General features: G+C 41.4%; 1 protein-coding gene across 1 annotated transcript in view; it reads right to left on the bottom strand.

The window, feature by feature from the left end:
- fgf13a (fibroblast growth factor 13a) overlaps positions 1 to 22,836 on the bottom strand; it is a 98,939-nt gene that overhangs the window by 41,168 nt on the left and 34,935 nt on the right. The window contains exon 2 of the mRNA XM_078260371.1: positions 7,176 to 7,343. Within this exon, the coding sequence (XP_078116497.1) occupies positions 7,176 to 7,343 (168 nt within the window). The remainder of the gene's footprint in view (positions 1 to 7,175; positions 7,344 to 22,836) is intronic.

The following is a 22,836-nucleotide window of genomic DNA, read 5'->3' on the forward strand; positions in this document are numbered from 1 at the left end:
ACTGATAGTCACAGTGCAATCTTTAGTGTCCTTTTTGACAATCTTCAATGTCTAATGTCATTTTTTTAATAAATTATAACAAGTTCAATCGCTATGTTACAAATACTATAACTGAGATTCCAGTGTAATCAGGTTGAATACTGACATTCAAGTTGGAGTGCATTATTTTTGTGAGCTTTTGAAACCACCATGTTTGGTGGAACGGATTGTCCAATCTGACAACATCTCGACAGGAGACATTACTCAGCTGACGGTAGCGGATGGGTACAATGGAAAGGAAATAGTAGTCAAACCTGTGATGATTCATCTGTGTTATTCAGTATTCAGTGCCACTGTCTGTCGTGGGTAGTAGAGTCTGACCAAAACTGGATTTTTTAGGCAGATAGAGAAAACAACATGTCAGAAAATTGTGTGCTCGCTCTACACTCGTGAATTCTATGGACTTTTGCTCCTGGCTGGTCCTAAAGATTTTCCCTTTCAATCCTGGTGATTTATTTAAAAAATACCCTGTTGGTAAATTTCTAATTTGTGATAGTATATATTGTCATATTATCCATTCTTAGTTGTAGTGTAGAAATAAATATCTGTGTGGAAAGCCAAAAATATCAAACCTCAATGTTTTCATATATCCATTTTTAATAAGGTACAATAACTGTGTTGTCCACTACTGTATCTTGCTCCATCATGCATTCTGTGAGTTTAATTGTATTTTTTGTCTTTCTTTAGTGAATATCAATAAAAACAATGACCTTTACATAGATTAATGGTTTCCAACTTGTCTAGGTTCTGGATCCACATTTCTCACTAATTAAAGCTCCTATACTGTATGTAGGAATTGAAACTTCTGATTTTGACAGTACTGAGAACACAGGATTATCAAATATATCTACTAACAAATAGTGAAAATAAGTTTACAGATGCCATAATGACATAAACAAATCTACACATGATGGTCCTCAAATAAGGTAACTTCCTATTCAATTAAAGATACAGGAAAACAGTGTTTGTGTTTGTTACTACACTGTTCACTTGGCAAAGCTGACCATACACTCAGGATGAACTCGTGAACACTTTAGGATCACGACTCATCCTTTGGGAACTTTTGAAGAATGAATTAATAGTGTGACCTTTAAATGAACAAATACAGTAGAGGCTCGGTCTATTCATTCTTCAAAGTATAACATTTATTAAGACAAGTGCTTGGAGAGAGACCAACAGGTTCTGTGTTGCAGCGGTATCTGCGGTAAAGGTAACAGAAGTTCACAGAGGTAGCAAAAGAGAATTGAAACCTTTCTCTCACATTAGCCATTGTAATGAAGAGCATACAAAGCAAGGATATAACATATTATACTACCTAAAAACAAGATTTGGTATTTGTTCACATTTAATACATTACTACTAAATGCTGTCTTCTTCCTAATAAGTGACACTATTTTGTGTGTATCTGTAATATCTATCCTGGTAGCTGTCTTTCCTAGACTAATGTGGTGCTGACTCAGCAGTGTGCCTCATTGCCCCAATTAAATAGCTTAACGCTTGTTCACTCTGGGGAAAACTTACACACTTGCTTGTGTCACAGTTACTATAACCTGACTACTCTACCGATTGTTCCTGTTTAGCTCAGATTTAGAGCCGGCCTGTACTTAAACAGGAATTCTACTGAATAAAACATTATATCCATTAGTGGCATAAGCTGTTATTTTAGGATCAAGCTTTGTCATATCTGAGTCAGGCAGTGGGAGGGATGGGGAGTAAAGCTGCTATTTGGACATGGAGGATAAATACACATGCTGCATTCGGCTATGTGGTATATAAAACAGCATATTAATAATGTACTGTACCTGCATTTTTTATTTACTGGTATGCAGTAAATATTAATTATTTCACAGTCCATTAACATAACACCAATTGTAAAAGTCAACCTCAAAGCATGCAATATAAAAAAAATATTACATATAATAAAGTATGGTTCAACAGATTGGTTGTGGACTGTGGACTGTTGAGGTAAAGCATCCCACTGGTTGACTACTACATTCTGCTTCCTTCCACTGTTCCTTCCAGTCAGTCAGCAGGTTAATTTGCCACATGTACTACTACATTAATAATATTCATTCATAACAAACATATTCACTGTATTTCTGAACAAAAAAGTCCCGGCCTGTTTGGCTATTGCTGAGTCTGCCATGAGGAGAAGGATGTGGAGGCGAATACGAGAGAAGTGCTAATGAAATAGACAATGATGGAATGTAATAGGTCTGGCAACTTTACTCTGCTTTACTTATCTGTTGGTCTCCAGAGTAGTTCCTCATTAATGTTGTCATAAACACCCACTCCTGCTGTTTGTTTATGACTTTAGTGTAAGCCCCAGAGAAGAAAGAAATTAACACTGTGTCAGCATTTCTGCCTAAATCTGAGGAAATAAGTATTTAAAAATCGTCTGAGCGTGCTATGACGTTAAGCATTTTCACTTGTGCAGGTAGATGCCAACTATTTTGCACTTACACATGAAACACACTCTACCCTTTTCTTTTTCCTTTTTCCCATTATATAATGGTCACATTCTACTTTTGAACTGCCAACATTAAATTTGTATTGTAAACTAGGCTAATAAAACACTAGTCCTTCATACATGTGAGATTATCTAATATATATATATATATATATATATATATATATATATATATATATATATATATATATAAGAAAGTAAAGCGTATTCATGTCCATCGGTACATGCTAAAACTTTGTTACATATGTTGCAAAATGCACACTTCAGGGTACCAGAGAGGTCAGGTAAGCATAGTAGAACTTACAGTGCTGATTTGACATTGACACTCCCCTCTCAGCCTATTCTCTGCAGGCACCAAATCACATTATCATACACATTATTTATTCATGCATAGTCTATTTATGTAGTGCCTTAGACAAACAGAGTTTGTTGCTTTCATGCAGACAGACTAAGGAGGAAAGAAAGAAAGAAAATGAAACAAGCTGTTATTGGAGCATGAGTGCATCCTGAGGCTGCATGTTTGTCTCTTGTCAACATTGCCGTAGTGTGCAGGACTTGGTGAGACACTGCAATGGGATACTCTGTTATAAGGGGCGACGCTGACCCCCGAAATGTAATTGTGCTGTGTCGACTTCGTGGTGAATCACCTCTATGAATTTCCCATCTGGTGTGGCAAATAGATAGGGCTACTATTCTTTCCTCTTGCTCTTCTGCTTACATTTACTTGCCTGAGTGTGCAGCAGGTGAGTTCTTTTTTAAGAAGGCTGAAACAGATTAGATAGTGGCCTGCATGTTGAGCAACACAGGTGCTGGACTTTATTCTATCTGTAAGAGACATATCACATTACTGATTGAATTACATTGCTTTAGATACAGTAGTGCATCCTAGGGTTCACAGTTGGTTATGACTAACACAAACATGTGTGATTCCCTGTTGATGTAGATTTTCCAACAAAGCTTTATATTGACTCGATTAGATAAGCTATAGTAAAATTAACAGAAACAAAAGGCTGCTGAGAGGGTTGGAAGCCAAACTAACAATTTCTTTAATGCTCTACCAAAAGGTCATATCAGCAATAATGTGTAATTTGTAGATCAAGGATAAAACACACAAAACTACCAGTGTGATACTGTAAAGGTTAGGTTCACATTGTTCAAGTCTGTCCTAAAACAATATCTTAAGTGCCCATATGAACAATAAAAGTAAAAATATCCGCAGTCCTCGTTCCAAAGTTTATTTGAGGCTAACATGAGGCTTCAGCCATCTGAGTTAACTAAATCAAGTGGATGTCTTCCAAAGTTTTAGTCTTTTTATACTGTGAAATGAACCCCTTTTGTGTTACTATCCTTTCATTACAGCTTAACAAGGAAATATTTAGAAACGCAAAGAACATTTTGTACAGAAAAGACTTAAACTTTGGAAGATACCCACATTAATCGACTAACTGAGACTGCTATATATATATATATATATATATATATATATATATATATTCAATATGTTCATACATTGTATTGTTTTAAGGCAGACTTGAAAAATGAACCTTACATTTATAGCTGCACTTGTCAAGATTGCTAAGTACTGTAAAAGTATGGTGTACTTTTCAGTCTAAATCACTAATGCTGGTCCCAGAATAAACAACGTTTGGGCTTTGATTTTCATAATGAAAACAGCTGGCTCAACTATAACTCATTTCCATCCTTTTTAATTTTTGCGGAAATGGTGACTGTAAATGTATAAAAATTGAGTGTAGCAGAGTATCGTTGGGGAGATAGAGAAAATATGTCTGTGATAGCTAGAGTACACAACTGTGTCTGTGTGTGCGAGAGAGAAAGAGCTTGAGGATACATGTTAAAGAGATAAAAAAGCTCAAAGTGGTAAGTAACTTCTGATAATTTTGTAATATGAGCATTTGTGCAGTCTGTGATGCAGGTACATTTCTAAGTCGTTTGGCATTTTAAAACTCCTGTAATCTAAACTCAGCCCACGTGAGGCAAGAGTCCTCATGTGTATGTCCCGGCCAGGACAGCCTCTAAATCAGTGCAGAAGAAATGCAAATATTATCGGATTCTGGGACTACGAATGCACAACACTGCTTAATTCAACTAGAAAAACATTAATTTCTTGAGTTAAGATCACAGAAATGAAAACATACACATACTGCTCATGACCTATACTTATCTACATGGATATCTGTCTATCTGTGTATATATAACATAGCCTGGAACTATAAACACAAAGTCTTGCCGTGGTCTGAATTATGGATGGGATATTTACACACATCGGTCCCCTCGGGCACCATCTTTTGTTGTTGCTGTGGAGAAACGGAAGCAAAGGAATTAGGAGAGAAGGATTTGAGAATGAAGAGGAATCGAGAACTTGTGACACAGATTGAGCCAAAGAGCGTGTCAAGTGAATGTCAAGATAGAAAACAAACTGTCTGATTGACAGCTGGCGGCAGCACAGAGAGACCTAAGGATTGCGGAGGCAAGTCCAGTGCCCTCTGTTTGTGTTCTTAGGCTCCCTGCAGTTCCACAGAGATGAACTGATATGATTTGAACTCATTCCCTGGGGTGCCACAGTCCGACCCTGTGTGCTGCTGATGTGTTCTGTCAAGCATGTATTGTGTCTCTGTATCAACCACCTCACTGTAGTGCTGGGATATGCGTCAGAGGAAATTATACTGCGGATAATTAATCCCATCAATGCCTCACTGCCAGCGACTCACCTACAGCAAACACACTCCAGAATCTCAACTGAACAAACATCAATAAAATCTTAGAAACACTGCCTTTTACTACTTACAGTATAATAGCTATCATTAATATAATCTAGCCATGTGTTCCTGACTGAATAGTCTGTGCTGCGATCCACTGTGATATACAAATTCTATTTAACATGTAGCTAAGTGGTCGACAATCCATGAAAATCATTAAGTGCAACACAAAGCAGTTGAAATGCTGTTGCCATGGTAACGATGTGACAAGGCTGACTTTCCTGCTCATATAACCTTCTTGGTTTTTCTTTTTCAAATCAAGTACCATTTGTCCAAAAATGCAAATATATCAACATAAACTATCTGTTTGTGTTATTTACACCTATTAGCAAGGATATTAGCAGACAGCTCTGTAGGTTGTGTATGTGTGTGTGCGTGTGCGTGTGCGTGTGCGTGTGCGTGTGCGTGTGTGTGTGTGTGTGTGTGTGCATGTGTATAGCCTGCTCCACACACGGTTATACACAGTTTGCATCCGCATCATGCATCAACATTGATGACGTCTTTATGAAAAGCTTACGTAACAGCTGTAGTCTCCCCTCCTTCCTTTGTAAATTCAGTCACGTCCAACTGGAGCTGCAGCCAAACTGAATAATACATCTTACTTTTTTAGCCAGACCTCTGCTAGTATTCCACTTCTCTATCTCCCTCTCTCTCTCTTTCTCACAAGGATAACATGTGCTTGAGTCCTTCAGCAGGCACACAGACACCCGTCAACAGGTTGACATATCTAAGCGTAGCACTACTGTACCGATCACGGGCCTCTTTCAGATACAATAGAAGACGGAGCAATACATTGCAGAAAACATATCAAGAGCGAGATAATTCATAGCTTACCTATCAGGTAGTCTGCAAATGAAAGCAATGTTTACAATCTTAGCACTCTATTGAGGGATATGTGATACATGAGGTAGTCAAAGAGCCTGAGTACCAGACAGTGCAGGGTATGGAAGCATGCTTGGAGCACAAGTGGGAGTTTTTTTGTTTTACTTTACTGCGTGTCCTAACTGTACAATCAGTACGCAGGCACATTCTCATGCTGCTACAAGCACTAAATAAGTAAATATAAATAGAGGTAGAGGTAAAAGGAAACAAGATTGCAGCAGGGGGGAAAGAAATGTTAGGGAGGGAAGCACTGAGAGGGTAGGATGGATAGAGCCACAGACAGAAGCAGGCGAAACACAGGGAACAAGAAGGGGGGGGAGACTTGCTGACTTGCAGTCTGCAGCTGAGAAGATCACTATTTAGTCATTAATATGAAACATTTAAATCTCACATAGTCTTCAGGAAGGGAAGATAAAATAGTTTCACCTTTTTTGTTCTAAGAGGCCAGTTGCAGTGGAAGCTATACCTCAAATTGCCCAGTCATTGAACTCATTAGGGCCGCAGCTGCCTCCATGTATTACCCCTTTTCTTTTTTCACTTTGTTTTGGTCTGTGCGTGCGCCTCAGGGTGGCAATGACCAAGTTAATGGTTTGGGGTAGGGAGGAGTGGGCGGCAGCTACAGATGCTGTGCTCCTCACTCAGTCCAACATACGTAAGAGGTGTGCAGACAGACACATACGCACATACACACTTGTACAGTACAAACACACCAGACTGAACAAGAGCAGAGGGGCCCGGGGGCCCTCCTACAGGTTCTCTACAAGCTAACATGCCCTAAGCATTCAGTCTAATACTATGCTCAAACACACACACATGAGCACTCACACTTCCGCACGCAGCAGCACACCAGATGCTCTCGAATGGGACAGGAATGAAAGAGAACTTAGTTTGAACTGGCGGAAAACTATCAGTTCACACAGGATATGAGAGAGAGGGGAAAACAAGACGGAAGTGGGCAGGGGATACGAGCATCAGCAAATCAAAACAAGGAGGGGGTGCGAACAAACCTTCGGGCTCTGTGCTCTCTTTGTGGACGGCTTGCTTCAGCGGGCAGCAGAAGATTTCGTGACACTTAGCACGAAAGGGGGACCCTTTACTCCTTATATCCGCAGAGTGGATGGAGTCCTGCCGTAACATAATGTACTCCTGGGTACCTGGGGCAGCGTCATCCTGGACTGCGGTGGTGCCATAACAGAATGAACTGGGGTTAGAAGGCTCACCACACAGAAACAAAAGGAAACAACAACAGAAACACAGGGCAGAAACACAGGCAAATAAAAATACGTCACATATTAGCAACAGCGATAGCTTTAAATAACAGTAATATAGAACACTGTGACAGAGAGAGAAGGAAGATAGAGGAGAGAGGGACAGAAGAGAATAAGAAAGAAAAAGACAAGCTTAGATCAAGAACACCAAGTTCACAAAACAACTCAAATTAAAGACAACCATCAACAGTGGGGGCTGTGTTAAATATATCAGTGTTCGCTGAAAAGGAAAAGTGATACAATAACAACATAACACAAAGAAAGGGGGAAAGGAAACAGTTCCATGTTCAAAATCAGTGTTATGGCAGTCTTAGCAGACACAGGACCATGGGCTGCTACACTTTAGAGGAGGAGTAAAAGGTTGTGGGATTGCAGTGTAAGCGTGCAGTCTGCATGTATATACAGTGTATACTGAGGTCAGGTGGTGGGTGATTATGGCCCCCCTGTCCACCACGAAAACCCACCCCATTTACTCTAGGAGTAGGCAAGCAGATGCAAAGGCATGCACAGGCCTCCAGGTCACACTGGAGCGGCCATATATTGCTTTCATGAAGTCATGCTACTGTACATGTAAGTGACGTTAAGGAGAGCTTCTTTAACATCGCTCTGCATGTGTGTCTATAGAAATATCTGTCCTGGGATCCTGTGCAAAGCCCTATGTTTCTGTCTGTATGTATTGGATCTTTTGCATCTGTCCTCTTCTAGGCACAGTCCCTGCTTGGCTTCGATCATTGACCTATTTTTTCTGTATTGATGGATTAGCTACAAGCAAATCAGTCCAAATATATTGTATCTTATTTTCCTAATATATTTGAATGTCATGCCTCTCACTGACACATTTACTACTGAATGAAAATGGCTATTAAGAAGGTAATGTATCAGTAGCCAATATCGAACCACCACAATGCTCAATTTATGACATGTGTGACCAGAACAATTATTTTCAGATTAACTAAACTCAGCAGAAAAATGGTATCATGAAGTGTTAGCAATTTACACATGGAAGGAACGGATGTCCCGTTTTCACACAGGGAGTTTGTTCTTGATGACCCGATATCCACTCTTCGCTTACTGTGATAATAGCACAATCTTGTGCTGCATGTCAGCCAGCTTTATTCAGAAAGCTGAGACATGAATGGACTACAGTACCGCCACAGTTTCTACTCCAAGTAAGAAGACACAAACCTACTAAACATTATGGAGACAGACTCCCACACACTGACTTCCATGTACTGTATTTTCACACAGTGCACAGTGTCTTAAAAATAAGATTAGGAAGCACACGTCTCCCCCTTTGTGTCTCAATGAAAACAAAAACACACAGGAAATACAAAATAAAAAACACCACATGTATTAGAGCCACATGGGTCCAATTAATATTGATTTTAAATAGTACTTAAAATGACTGGCAGAATGAGAAGATACCTGTGTGAAAAGTTCTAATTAAAATTTAAAGGGACAGTGATTGGAAACGAACCATGTAAACACCGAATGAAAATGAAAAGTGAAGGTGTATGTACTATGTATGTAAATTCGGAAACTATTTGACTATACTGCTCTATTGACTATTAAGTTGATCAGACCTGTGTGGGTGCGATGTGACCAGCAACAAACTACAGCGAATTTCTGCTCTGTATTCATAAACCCGACACACTCACCCTTTTGGAGCCAACTCGGAATAAAGAGCCGCTTACTGCCAATAATTGGCTGTAGGTTTACTTTCATTCATAAAACCATTTTACATAACATACACATTAAGAGTATTTCATATCAGCGAAGTGGTCTCAATTTGAGTAATGTCTGCCAAATTGGTCTTAATGGGGTTAAATTGTGAAATTAACAGGAAAGTGCAGGATACATTTACATCAGAGAGGCAGTAATGACCCCTAAACGTACAAGGTAACAACATTTTGGGATTTAAAGCATTTTATTGTAAGCATATGGTATGCATAGCCAACACAAGCCCTGCGTTAACAAAACAGGGGAATGCCTTGCCTTGATATACCAATAAAAAATGTGAGACTTTCTTACAATATAAATAGCCTCTCAAAGCCTCTAAGTGTATTCTGGTTTGGCAGAGCCACGGATAAATCAACTTGAGAAAGATGATAATTGATAAAGATGTCAAGTAGGCTGTACAAAAGATGATTGACAGTCTCAGCTCTCAAAAATACACTCCCGACATCAGATTGGACTCCCTGAACTTATTGCATGTGATTTGCAAACTAAAACTGACTGAAACAAACAAAACATGACGGCTGTTATAAACATTGTCAAATCCCTCCAAAACTTGCGACCAATGAATTTTTCTTTCTTTTATATGTCTACAATATTTTAGTATGTTGTGTTTCTTGTATTGTTGTTAACATAGCTTAAGGATTTAAAGAGGCATCACCTGACTTTATCGTTTAAATGCCCACTAACTGGTCAGTATGTATCTGATGATTCTGGAGTAGTTGTATCCAGACTTAAATATCATAGTCAAAACTGAACTTGCTATACAGAACTGCAGATGAGATAAAGTGGGCCACAGGTCCTGAGATCCCAGATCCAAAAATGAATTCTCCTACCATCAAGAGCATGTCCACTATCCAGTATGTCATCCATTTTCTGACACAAGCCTCTCTTGTGTTTTACCCCACAAAACACACACACACAAGCAGCAGATAATCAGGGTTCCATGCCCAGGGCACGTAATCACCACATTCCTTTTATCCTACAGGACTTGTCAGTACCTCTGTGTCTCCTGCGACTCCTGGATGACCTGCTACACTAACGCCTCCACTCCAGCAGAAGGACCTGAATACCTCACAGATACTTTCCATCGCAACCCCTTGCCAAGAAATCCACAGCACAACTGAAACTTTAATGGTGCTTTGGAATGAAAAGAGAGGAGGTCTAAGTTTCCTTCACAAATATGACCCCATTCTCTGCCCCTGGGGCACACAAGTGCTGCTACTGTATTAGATTCAGTAGAAATTGAGCTAAGCTAATCTGCCCGTTTATTATACCTGTAAACTGCACACATTGTTTGTACTGTATGGTTCATTTGTGTACTGCTGCTGTGACATGCACATTTCTCCCCGGGGATAAATAAAGTATCTATTTATCTAGCAAACAACATTGATCAGAAGAAAAAAGTTAAATATCAAACTGTTCCTCTAAACCAGTGATATTCTGTCTATTTCCCTGTTGCCCAATCGGTTTCTTTTCTTCCCAAACAAACTGAACAAATAATGAAGGGTTTGTTTCATCTGCACAAGACAGGTGTTAAGGTGCCATGAGACACTTAACAGTTGGCAAGTGGTAGAACTTTAAACTGCTTACTGGCACAAAACATTAATGCAGTCTGCTGCAGTTGTTTTCTCTTTTCCAACCTTGCTAATGCTGCCGTAAGGCTACTCACGAGGTCAAATAGGTCTCACATTACCTCTGTACTTAAAGGGTAACTACTGTTTTTTTCAACCATTTCCCCTTGCATTTGTTTCTAATAGACGGATGTGACCAAAAATCTTTGACTTTGGTCCAGTATTGAGCGAGATCGCAATGACGAGCCGGTGCGAACCAAGCTACAATGTAACCTATTGGGGCAATTGTGGAGCCTTGCTTTTTGTCCAATAAAAGTGATTTGTTTTGCTACTGACAGGCTCAGATTGTTACTAAAAGTGTCTGACAACATTATCGATCTCAGGACGTGACTTTTTGTCTGAAGACAGCGGTGTGGAGAGTAAGACGCGAGACGAGAAAAAGGCGTTCAGGTAGTCTGTTGTTACGGAGTAGGTTACAGAAATTATAGGCTCCTGTTATCTAAAAGATTTCCAATGTAACGGCTCAATATTTAAATGATTTTGACAGTGTGGATGAGGTTGAAAAAAAACAGTAGTTACTCTTTAAGTCTCTTCACTGGCTCCATGTTGCATATAGGATTTAGTTCAAAATTCTCACTCTTAAGTACGGAGCATTGCACAGTCAGGCTCCTGCATATGTGGTTGAGCTGCCATATTTGTCAGCCTGCTCTCTTTGGTCTAATATGTTAAACATGTGCTAACATGGTCATTAAATCTTCTATGATTTCTGTCTTGTATTCTGTGTTATGCCCTGTAAAAGCACTTTAGAAATAACATTTTCTCACTTACTATCCTGTCTACTCATTTGTAAGTATCCCTATCAGAGCTCATAGCTGAGGTAGAAAGTGTGTGTGTGTGTGTGTGTGTGTGTGTGTGTGTGTGTGTGTGTGTGTGTGTGTGTGTGTTTGCGTGTGCGTGTGGGTGTGAGTGTGCGTAGAATAGACTCTCGAGAACTTCCACAAATTTGTAATTCCAGCCAGCGTTTATTAATGAGCCCACTAACTGTTGACTCATCCGAGGTAATAAAAATGAGTGACGTGTGGCTAAGAGAGTGAATCGAGGAGGGGGTGGGGCACCATCTTTTACAGCCTATCTCCTTAATCCTTGCTCTAGCTTTGATGAATAGCACACATTGGGATTGAAGAATGCATGATGAATAACACAGCAGGACCTGGGACCTCACTCTGTATCCGACCAGCCACTCAGAGTGAGCTGTCTCCTGGGTTCATGATAGTCGGTGATCTACAGGCCCCAGTGCCACACTGGACCTTCAGCACGCTGCAATAGATGTCTTTGCCCCTCTGAGATGTATCTTGCTTCGGTTAGTTGCTCATCTATTTAAAGCCCCTTATGAATGACAGGGCATGTTCAGATTTTATGGCAACAGTATGGTAGATGTGCTACCTGTGTGGGCAGTATTTACCTTATGGAGTAAAAAGCAAGTGATATGCAATGACTGTACTGTGTTTATGTTCAAGTGTGAGAACAGAAGAGCAGGCTTAATATGACAGTGTCATCAGTGACACCCAGACTCATAAATGCCACCTGCCTCATGTTCAAGTGGGGTTCAAGGACATGTGTAATCAACTGAAGCACTGTCAGGCCCAGAGAAATGAACTACACGTCCATATACGAGGTGCAATCTTCACAATTTACTCAAGTCATGGCTTATATCCATCAAGAAGGTGGAACACCTTCATTGTGACTTGACGAATAGCATACTTACTAAATTAGAATCAGTATTAAGCACAGAAACTCTTTTCTGTCAGTCTTTTGCCTGAGGTTTGTGTTTCGAAAATAGCCTGGCCTCAATGTGGTTTTACAAGGAGCAGAATCTAGCACATCGTCTTCTGGGATGCCTACGGTTCAGTGTGGCTCCAGCTCAAGAAAGAATAGTTTAATTTTGGTTGTAAGTCACCTTGCAGGCAGCAGAGAAAGTGAGTCGAGTTGAACTTGAGGTTTCAATTGAAACGCAGAATGAGCTTGCGTTTTTTATTCATGCTCTTTCATCCCTCTGAGCTTATTGTTTGTCTCTCTCTCTCTTTCTCCTTTGCCTTTTTTTGTTGGGAACAGAGCGACATAGTAAATGATAGCTTGGGACAAATATTGTAGCTTTTTGTAATCAAAACATGAATCGCTGGATAACTAAGTAATGATGACAATTCAAATAAATATGAAACTGAAAAGAAGAAATCAGCAGTCTCAACTTTATGTCTCACTGTTTCCATGGCTACATCTTAATCAAGGCTTTAGTATACCTACATTGTTACTTTTCATAAACACTGTTTAGCCGTATGATACTGTATAACATAGTGCCATTAAATGTAGCAAATGTAAAATAACATGTATGCTATTAAATAAATGTGTGCGTGCTCCATTGGTAATATATTTGAACTTACTTGGAGTCTAATTCCATTAATATAAAGGTGTATTGCATAAAAGAGCACAGGAAAACAATTTCTACTCAGGCTGGCAATCACTCAAATGCAATACAATATGGCCATGGCTCTAGCCATGCTCTCTGCATAAAAGCAATCGATTTACTCTAATAGTATGTAAATAAGTAGTATGTAAAGTATGAAAATAAGCTATGAATCTGCCTCAGAAGGAAGTCTGCCATCTTATTCTATTTAATTATCTGGGAAAAAAAGCTGTGTGAAGTGGTCTCATCTTTCTTTCATCTCCCACCCAATGTGCATCATAACAGTGTGAAACACAAACACAAATGGAGGTCTACTGAATTAAGACATGATTGCAAAGGAATTGTAACTTAACTTAAATCATAACTAAAACTAAACCTATGTTCAGGTTTGATGTCTTTTAGAATGTGAGATATATTCAGACGTACTGTATGGAGCTGACCTTTGAGGCACCTCCAGGCTTTATGATGAGGGGAAATTCTGGGAATGAAGCACATAACCATATTGAGTAGAGTCAATTCTACTCTGACAGACTGTCAAATACAGTACAGTATAAGCCCCGTCAACAGAGGTTAGGTTGATTGGTTTGGTGTTTGTGAGTAAGTGTGTATGTGTGGTGTGCTCGCACAAGAGGAGGAAAGCAAGTGTAATACTACTGCCTGACAATACAGCTCGTCTGCAGAGATGAATGTAACAAAACTGTTGTTGAAGGCCAATTGATAGACAAATACAGCACTCCTTTGAAAAAGTATTGATCCAGCATCAAAATGTAGCCTTGCAGAAAGCCCATTTTACCTCATTCTGACAGCTTCCCAGTCTCAGGGTTAGTTGTCCATGCACACACTCATGCAACTCCCACTTGATGAGTCAGAGATCTGATATATGTTGTATGCCATGTGTTTATGAGCATGTTTGTGTGGTGTGTGATGGGTGGTGAGGTAGGAATGTGTAATGTCACCCTGACTAAAAGTAGGTTCACCCTGATAGTACTTTAAACAAAGGAAAACATATCTCAATAAAATGTTCCATTTTTGACAGAATAAATGAATTGGCTTTCGGTTTAATTTGTGTTTTCGGGAAGTAGGATAGGGGGCCACGCTCAGGAGAGGGGGTCAAAAGCACTGCATGGGCACAGATAGTCCATAAGCACCTAACATGGTATTATAATATCCAGTACCACATCTAAAAACAATGGTCATTTAACATCTTCCAAAGGCTAAGTCCTTTCACACTGACAGGAGAATGACGTGATGTGATTTCAGTGGTTTTCCAACCAATTTGGCCCGTAAACTGTTACATTGCAGATGTATCTACTCTGAACAACTTGTTTCCTCTGAATAACTAGGCGTTAAGAGGTTGAACTGCCTAACAAGCTAATATTAGAGAAAAGTCAGAAAAACTAACTACAGTTATTATAGCAGAATACTTTGTTCTTCTTTACTAAACCATCAATAATCTTACAACCCCTTAGATTTATTTTGTGACCCCATTGAGGACTCAATAGAGTCTACTCTCTATAGAGGCGTATCCCTTTTTGACATTTAAAGTCTCATCTTAAAAATCATACACCTCCCAGTTGTGATTTATAATTAGATATACAGTAGAACTGCACTTTTGACCTGGGTTTTGTCTTGCCAACTATATAAAGAGTTCGTAGATCTAACATTTATAATTCTTATCTAATCTCCACCTGAATACTTGTGTTTTTTCTCGATTGTTGTGTTTCACTTGAATGATGCAACTGCATTAGAAATTACACCTCCATTGCTCTTTAAGCCTCATTTAAGAGACAAATAACAACAACATATTTATAAAAAACTATTTTTGTTTCACCTTTTCACACTGAAAACTATTTTGGCACCCAGTAGTTTTATAATGGAGGTTTAAATCCCTGGAACGCATCAGTTATCTTGGAAATATGCCAAGTTGAGAAAAATCAATGTGGAGAGACTTTTGGCTCCAAACTCACTCACTCACTCTCTCTGTTTCTACATATTACAGGGCCACATAACAAACACTCGTCCACATTCACTCCATAGCACACAGACACGCGTAAACGCCTGCATGCAGTCAGTCACACACACACACACACACACACACACACACACACACACACACACACACACACACACACACACACACACACATACACAAACACACACACACACACACACATATTTCCACAGTTTTAACCTTTTTAGTATTACTGCAACATGCTACTTTGGATGGCAGAGTGACAGCAAATACAGTAAACTACACACAAATATGTAAACACGTCTAGAATTAAATTTCTCATTCTTCTTTAAAAAGGTATTCAAAACTTGTGTAAGACTACAGAATACTGTACTCCATCCCTATTATGGATTCAAATGTTTCATAGATATCGTGTCAACAGACAGGGATCAAACACACACTTCTGCTGAGGCGGATTAATATAAGGATCCCTTTCACGACAATTAACAGCTGACAAGAGCAAATAGGATTGTAAAGCATATACTACTCCCTGCCGATCATTAGGCCTTTGCGATTGGGAAGACTGGAATATTGTGGGAAGAGGTTCAAGTGTAATAGGATCAACAAAGCCTGATACCAAGTAGCTTATGACATATCAAATGTCAAATCCGCTTCAAAGTCACATATGTTTCATATGTGTTCTGTACATGTCAACTCTGGGCTTGCTGTCAAATGTCACACAATAAGGTTGTAAGGATGTAAGGACGCATTGCCTGTCCATCTCACTATGGTTTTCTGCCAGTGGACAGTGTATTTTATTAGGTGCGGTTCAGTTTTAATCAGAAACATCTGTCTTCTTTTAAGCATAAGACGATTAGCACAGTGTCGAGTACCTCCTCCTGTTTCCTTTGCCTTTATTTTGGTAGTTGTGTCGTTTGGTGTCTGCTTTACGTTTACCTAGCAAGTCTACAGGACAGAAAGACAAACATTTCCTCTTTAGATCATGTACTATTTTATCCATCCATCCATCCATCTTCATCCGCTTATCCGGGGTCGGGTCGCGGGGGTAGCAGCTCCAGCAGGGGACCCCAAACTTCCCTTTCCCGGGCCACATTAACCAGCTCCGACTGGGGGATCCCGAGGCGTTCCCAGGCCAGGTTAGAGATATAATCCCTCCACCTAGTCCTGGGTCTCCCCCGAGGCCTCCTCCCAGCTGGACGTGCCTGGAACACCTCCCTAGGGAGGCGCCCAGGGGGCTTCCTTACCAGATGCCCGAACCACTTCAACTGGCTCCTTTAGACGCAAAGGAGCAGCGGCTCTACTCCGAGCTCCTCACGGATAACTGAGCTTCTCACCCTATCTCTAAGGGAGACGCCAGCTACAATCCTGAGGAAACCCATTTCGACCGCTTGTACCCTGGATCTTGTTCTTTCGGTCATGACCCAGCCTTCATGACCATAGGTGAGGGTAGGAACAAAAACTGACCGGTAGATTGAGAGCTTTGCCTTCTGGCTCAGCTCTCTTTTCGTCACAACGGTGCGATAAATTGAATGTAATACCGCATCTGCTGTGCCGATTCTCTGACCAATCTCCCGCTCCATTGTCCCCTCACTCGCGAACAAGACCCCAAGGTACTTGAACTCCTTCACTTGGGGTAAGGACTCATTCCCTACCTGGAGAAGGCACTCCATCGGTTTCCTGCTGAGAACCATGGCCTCCGATTTAGAGGTGCTGATCCTCATCCCAGCTGCTTCACACTCGGCTGCGAACCGATCCAGTGAGTGCTGAAGGTCACAGGCCGATGATGCCATCAGGACCACATCATCTGCAAAAAGCAGCGATGAGATCCCCAGCCCACCGAACTGCAACCCCTCTCCACCCCGACTACGCCTCGATATCCTGTCCATAAATACTACAAACAGGATTGGTGACAAGCGCAGCCCTGGCGGAGGCCAACTCTCACCTGAAACGAGTCCGACTTACTGCCGAGAACCCGGACACAGCTCTCGCTTTGGTCGTACAGAGATTGGATGGCCCTGAGAAGGGACCCCCTCACCCCCGTACTCCCGCAGCACCTCCCACAGTATCTCCCGGGGCACCCGGTCATACGCCTTCTCCAGATCCACAAAACACATGTAGACTGGTTGGGCATACTCCCAGGCTCCCTCCAGGATCCTTGCGAGAGTAAAGATCTGGTCCGTTGTTCCACGACCAGGACGGGATCCGCATTGTTCCTCTTCAACCTGAGATTCGACTATCGACCGAACCCTCCTTTCCAGCACCTTGGAGTAGACTTTACCGGGAGGCTGAGAAGTGTGATACCCCTGTAATTGGCACACACCCTCTGGTCCCCCCCTTTTTAAAAAGGGGAACCACCACCCCGGTCTGCCACTCCTTAGGCACCGTCCCAGACTTCCACGCAATGTTGAAGAGGCGTGTCAACCAAGACAACCCCTCCACACCCAGAGCTTTAAGCATTTCTGGACGGATCTCATCAATTCCTGGGGCTTTGCCACTGTGGAGTTGTTTAACTACCTCAGCAACCTCCACCAGGGAAATTGATGCCAATCCCCCCCTCATCCTCCAGCTCTGCCTCTACCATAGAGGGCGTATTAGTCGGATTTAGGAGTTCCTCAAAGTGATCCTTCCACCGCCCTATTACCTCCTCAGTTGAGGTCAACAGCGTCCCATCCTTACTGTACACAGCTTGGATGGTTCCCCGTTCCCCCCTCCTGAGGTGGCGAACGGTTTTCCAGAAGTACCTTGGTGCCGACCGAAAGTCCTTCTCCATGTCTTCTCCGAACTTCTCCCACACACGCTGCTTTGCCTCTTTCACGGCAGAGGCTGCAGCCCTTCGAGCCCTTCGGTACCTTGCAACTGCCTCCGGAGTCGTCTGGGATAACATATCCCGGAAAGACTCCTTCTTCAATCGGACGGCTTCCCTGACCACCGGTGTCCACCATGGTGTTGGTGGGTTACCGCCCCTTGAGGCACCTAAGACCCTAAGACCACAGCTCCTCACCGCAGCTTCAGCAATGGAAACTTTGAACATTGTCCACTCGGGTTCAATGCCCCCAGCCTCCACAGGGATGCACGAAAAGCTCCGCCGGAGGTGTGAGTTGAAAGTCTGTTGGACAGGGGCCTCCTCCAGACGTTCCCAATTTACCCGCACTACCCGTTTGGGCTTACCAGGTCTGTCCAGAGTCTTCCCCCACCCCCTGACCCAACTCACCACCAGATGGTGATCGGTTGACAGCTCCGCCCCTCTCTTCACCCGAGTGTCCAAAACATATGGCCTCAGATCAGATATAACGATTATAACATCGATCATTGACCTTTGGCCTAGGGTGCTCTGGTACCAAGTACACTTATGAGCATCCCTATGTTCGAACATGGTGTTCGTTATAGACAATCCATGACTAGCACAGAAGTCCAACAACAAACAACCACTCTGGTTTAGATCAGGGAGGCCATTCCTCCCAATCACGCCTCTCCATGTGTCTCCATCATTACCCACGTGCGCGTTGAAGTCCCCCAGCAGAACTATGGAGTCCCCGACTGGAGCCCCATGCAAGACTCCACTCAAGGTCTCCAAGAAGGCCGAATACTCTGAACTCTTGTTTGGTGCATATGCACAAACAACAGTCAGAGTTTTCCCCCCCACAACCCGCAGGCGTAGGGAGGCGACCCTCTCGTCCACCGGGTTAAACTCCAACGTAGCGGCGCTCAGCCGGGGGCTTGTGAGTATCCCCACACCCACCCGGCGCCTCACACCCTGGGCAACTCCGGAGAAGAAAAGAGTCCAACCCCTATCCAGGAGTATGGTTCCAGAACCAAGACTGTGCGTAGAGGTAAGCCCCACCAGATCTAACCGGTAGCGCTCCACCTCCCGCACAAGTTCCGGCTCCTTCCCCCACAGAGAGGTGACATTCCACGTCCCCAGAGCCAGCCTCTGCTGCCCGGGTCTGGTCCGTCGAGGCCCCTGACCTTCACTGCCACCCATGTGGCAGTGAAAATAACAGTCAGTATCAGCAGACTTTCCACTTGGCTCCAAGCAGCATGTTTGTTGCTTCATGCTGAAGAAAGCATATGCCATATACACAGCTACACCTCTTCTAAATTCTTAGCCACAGCATAAAGAGTGATACATACACTATGGATAACTCTAGGATACGGTATTAGACTAGAAAGATATTGATCTATGTATTGAAATTAAACTGGCTCCTGCCTTTATGAAAGCATACCAATAAACAGGCATACATTATCCAACCTTAGTCAACAAAGTCAGAGCAAAATAATTTACCTTTACAGTTTCCATAAAATGTCGTAATGTATGAACAGCTCTAAAATGGTCAAAATTCACAAATATGTCCTTCATTGGCCCAATGGCCATAAATGCTCAACACAGAAGAAAAAAAACAGAAAATATAGTCTGCTAAAAGAGCGCTGTCATCTAGCCAGTTGCATAACAGGAGGCAATCTCAGTGTGAGACCTGCAGCTCAGAGCAAGAGAGACGGAGAGTCACAGCTTCTGGATCATGAAGCCCATAACTGTCTGCAACATATCAGATAGAAATATTCAATCAAAATGTAGAGATCTGATCCAAAAGCAATCTGATGACTATTTAAGAGGAGTGGACGAGAATCAAATACTGTTAACTCAACTAATTTAACCCACTGAGGGCTATGTCACACATGTACTTTGTTCTGGTCAGAAGAATAAATAGCATAATATAATGGGAACAGTATACTTGCTATTTAGCAGGGCCAGCAGTGACCGTCCCCAACCTTCTGTTCTGTCACAACCTTTAGTGCACTTACTGATGTCTCAATGCACAGCTGACTAAGTGCAGAGGCCCATTCCACATCCATCCATCCATCGCTATAAGTAATATGGAGTCGACAGGTCCTGACTCAGTGTTCGAGAAGCGGACATTGAAAAAATTCATTATCTACCAGCATCCCTCTCTCTGACATCCTCTCACTCCAGATCTCAGTCTCAACACTGTAGGGCTGTGCTGGAGAGACAAAAGATATAGCAATTCCAAACATTCAATCATTAAATTCAACCCAATAGCAGTTATGTAATGATTGCAAGCACCATATGATCATATCACCACTAAATATTCACAAGTGCTAACAAGCCTCTTTATTAATTACTGTACTAAAAAAATAAAAAATAAACACTTGATCCAAGTGTCTCTGCAAGAGCACAGTCTTTGGCAGAGCAGATATGGAGGGCATCATCTTCCTCTGCCCTCTGCCAACCAGATCAGATCCCAGATGGGCATCAAATCCACACACACTTTTCGCAGTTTATCAATGCACATTTACAGCCTTTCCTGTTTGTTAGAGATGGAAAGGTAGCAGAGGGAGAGGGGGCAGAGAAGGAAAGAGGAGGAGTGAAGGCATGTGTACAGTTTTAAAGAACAGGAATAAGAGGTGGAGCAGAAAAAAGGAGGGTGACCTTAAAACGGCATTAGTGTGAGTCTCAGCACTTTTACTGAACATTTGCAGCGAACACAAACGGTCCTAAAATCTGTCATTTGTTACAGATACATTTTTTTACAGAGAAAGAGTGGGAAGGAGGGAAATGATTTGAAGTTGAATTTGACACCATAAACGACCATGTTGCTGCCTATATCACATTTATTCTGCAAGTGGTTAATACACTTTAATCAGATTCTTTTAGTTTGGATTTATAACAGTTCCCTTCACATTAAAATGCATGATTATTTGTTATTGATTGTGATGAATGAAACATGAATGTGTTTGTTTCATTTCAATAGAGCATCGGGCCTCTATGTCATCAGAATTGTGGTTACTGATTGATTGATTAATTACTAAATAGGTTGTAATTCTTCTGAAGGTCTCTACATTAGTTGTCAGTGTTTGTGTGAATTGGTTTCTGTTTGTACAAGGATGTTGAATTTCAGGGCTTATTAATTAGAGGATTGTAATTTTTTTTTGCTGTCAGATGAAGATAAATTCCAATGAGCAATAAAACCCTTGATGAACCACCAATAAACTTGATAAACTCTAAAGCATTTAATATACACTGACTTTATGAAGCGATGGAACACGCCAAAATTAAATGTTAAAATGTGTTTCTGTAAAATAGTTTGTTTTATAATTATTGTGTTGTGTTGTGACTGTGTTGCTACGAGTTACAGTAAACATTGTTCCATATGTCCTCTCCGCTTAGTATGTTGCACATATTGCTCATTTGCAGTTACTTAGAGGGCGTTTATTTATGAGGAAATCAGCTCACAGCAACCCATGACTTTTAAATGTGAGTTTGTGATGCTTTGTGAATATTTTAATTATGTTTTCATCACAAGAATTGCTTCATCTATACAAGTAAACATGTTCCTGTCTGTGTTTCACTGATATACTGTAGAGGTTCAATAACAGCAGGTGACAATTGCCAGAGCAGAAGTTGGGAACAAAGAGGACTGGCCCAAATAAAAATGAGAACAAGAGCGAGAGGATTGAACAGTAGCTCCTTAAATTACTGCATAATTAAATACAATAGAAAATGCATCAGAAAAAAGGTTTGAGCTGGTATTATGGCTAACCCTTTTGCAATATTAACAAGTGAAGAACACACTGTCAATTCCAATTGACACAAGAGTCCCAACTAGCTTGGCCTTGATGCAGGATTACATAAATGATTCAAATCCAGGCATTCAGAGAGAGGAGATTTAGGAACAGCTAACGCCAACGCTATCTGAATCATCAGAAATATGGTATTAGTGTTTGATGGCTCAGTTTCCTGATGATGCATTTTAAGAGGGACAAAATCCACACACACACACACACACACACACACACACACACACACACACACACACACACACACACACATCCCTTAGTTGTTTTGCTTGTGTCTAGCTGGGAAAACATCCAGGCATTTGTTATGCTTTGTGATCGGAACCACAGCAAGAGACGAGCTGAACTGGAACAAATAAGGTTATTCCACAACAACAGTCCTTGTCGGAGACAGTCCTTCTGAACTTAAGTGACAGGATGGCTCACCAATCAGATACTTTTTTTCTTTGGGCTCCTTGCATGTGCAGTCACTTTAATTTAATGATGTTGACTAATTCTATTTAAATGTCACTACTCATACCACAACTTTCGCAGAACTCTTTATACTTTAAATGAAGATGCTAATCCTGCATACATTTTACAAAATTTTACAAAACTGTAATGGAAAATTTGCTGATGTCAAACAAGGTCTTGAAAGCAACTGACCAACAACCACAACTGAACAACTGACCTACAAAGCTGTATAAATAGATGCATGTTGTAGTATAAATAGATACAACAGTTGCCAAGTTGTAAAACTAACAACAAGTTAAATGTGTCTCATTGAACAAACAAAAATACACTGGGTGCATCATTGTCACTGTAGCCCACTATTTAGAATATGAATTCAAAAATATTTTCCAAGTCTTGTGGTCTGACACCGGACGGATCCTGTTCACTCGCAGCTGTTCCCCAGCCTGTACATGTCCTACTACATCAGCCAAGTCATCCTAGCTGTTCACCTATCATGTGCCCAACAGACTCTCCTAAACACACGGACACACATACTGTACGCAAATGAGAAACCATAAGAAAGCTTGGGTGGGACAATGAAGGGTGGTGCCGTGGCGGGATAGTAATGCCAGAATA

Source organism: Sander vitreus, chromosome 10 (genome assembly GCF_031162955.1).
Source record: "Sander vitreus isolate 19-12246 chromosome 10, sanVit1, whole genome shotgun sequence".
Lineage (NCBI taxonomy): Eukaryota > Metazoa > Chordata > Actinopteri > Perciformes > Percidae > Sander > Sander vitreus.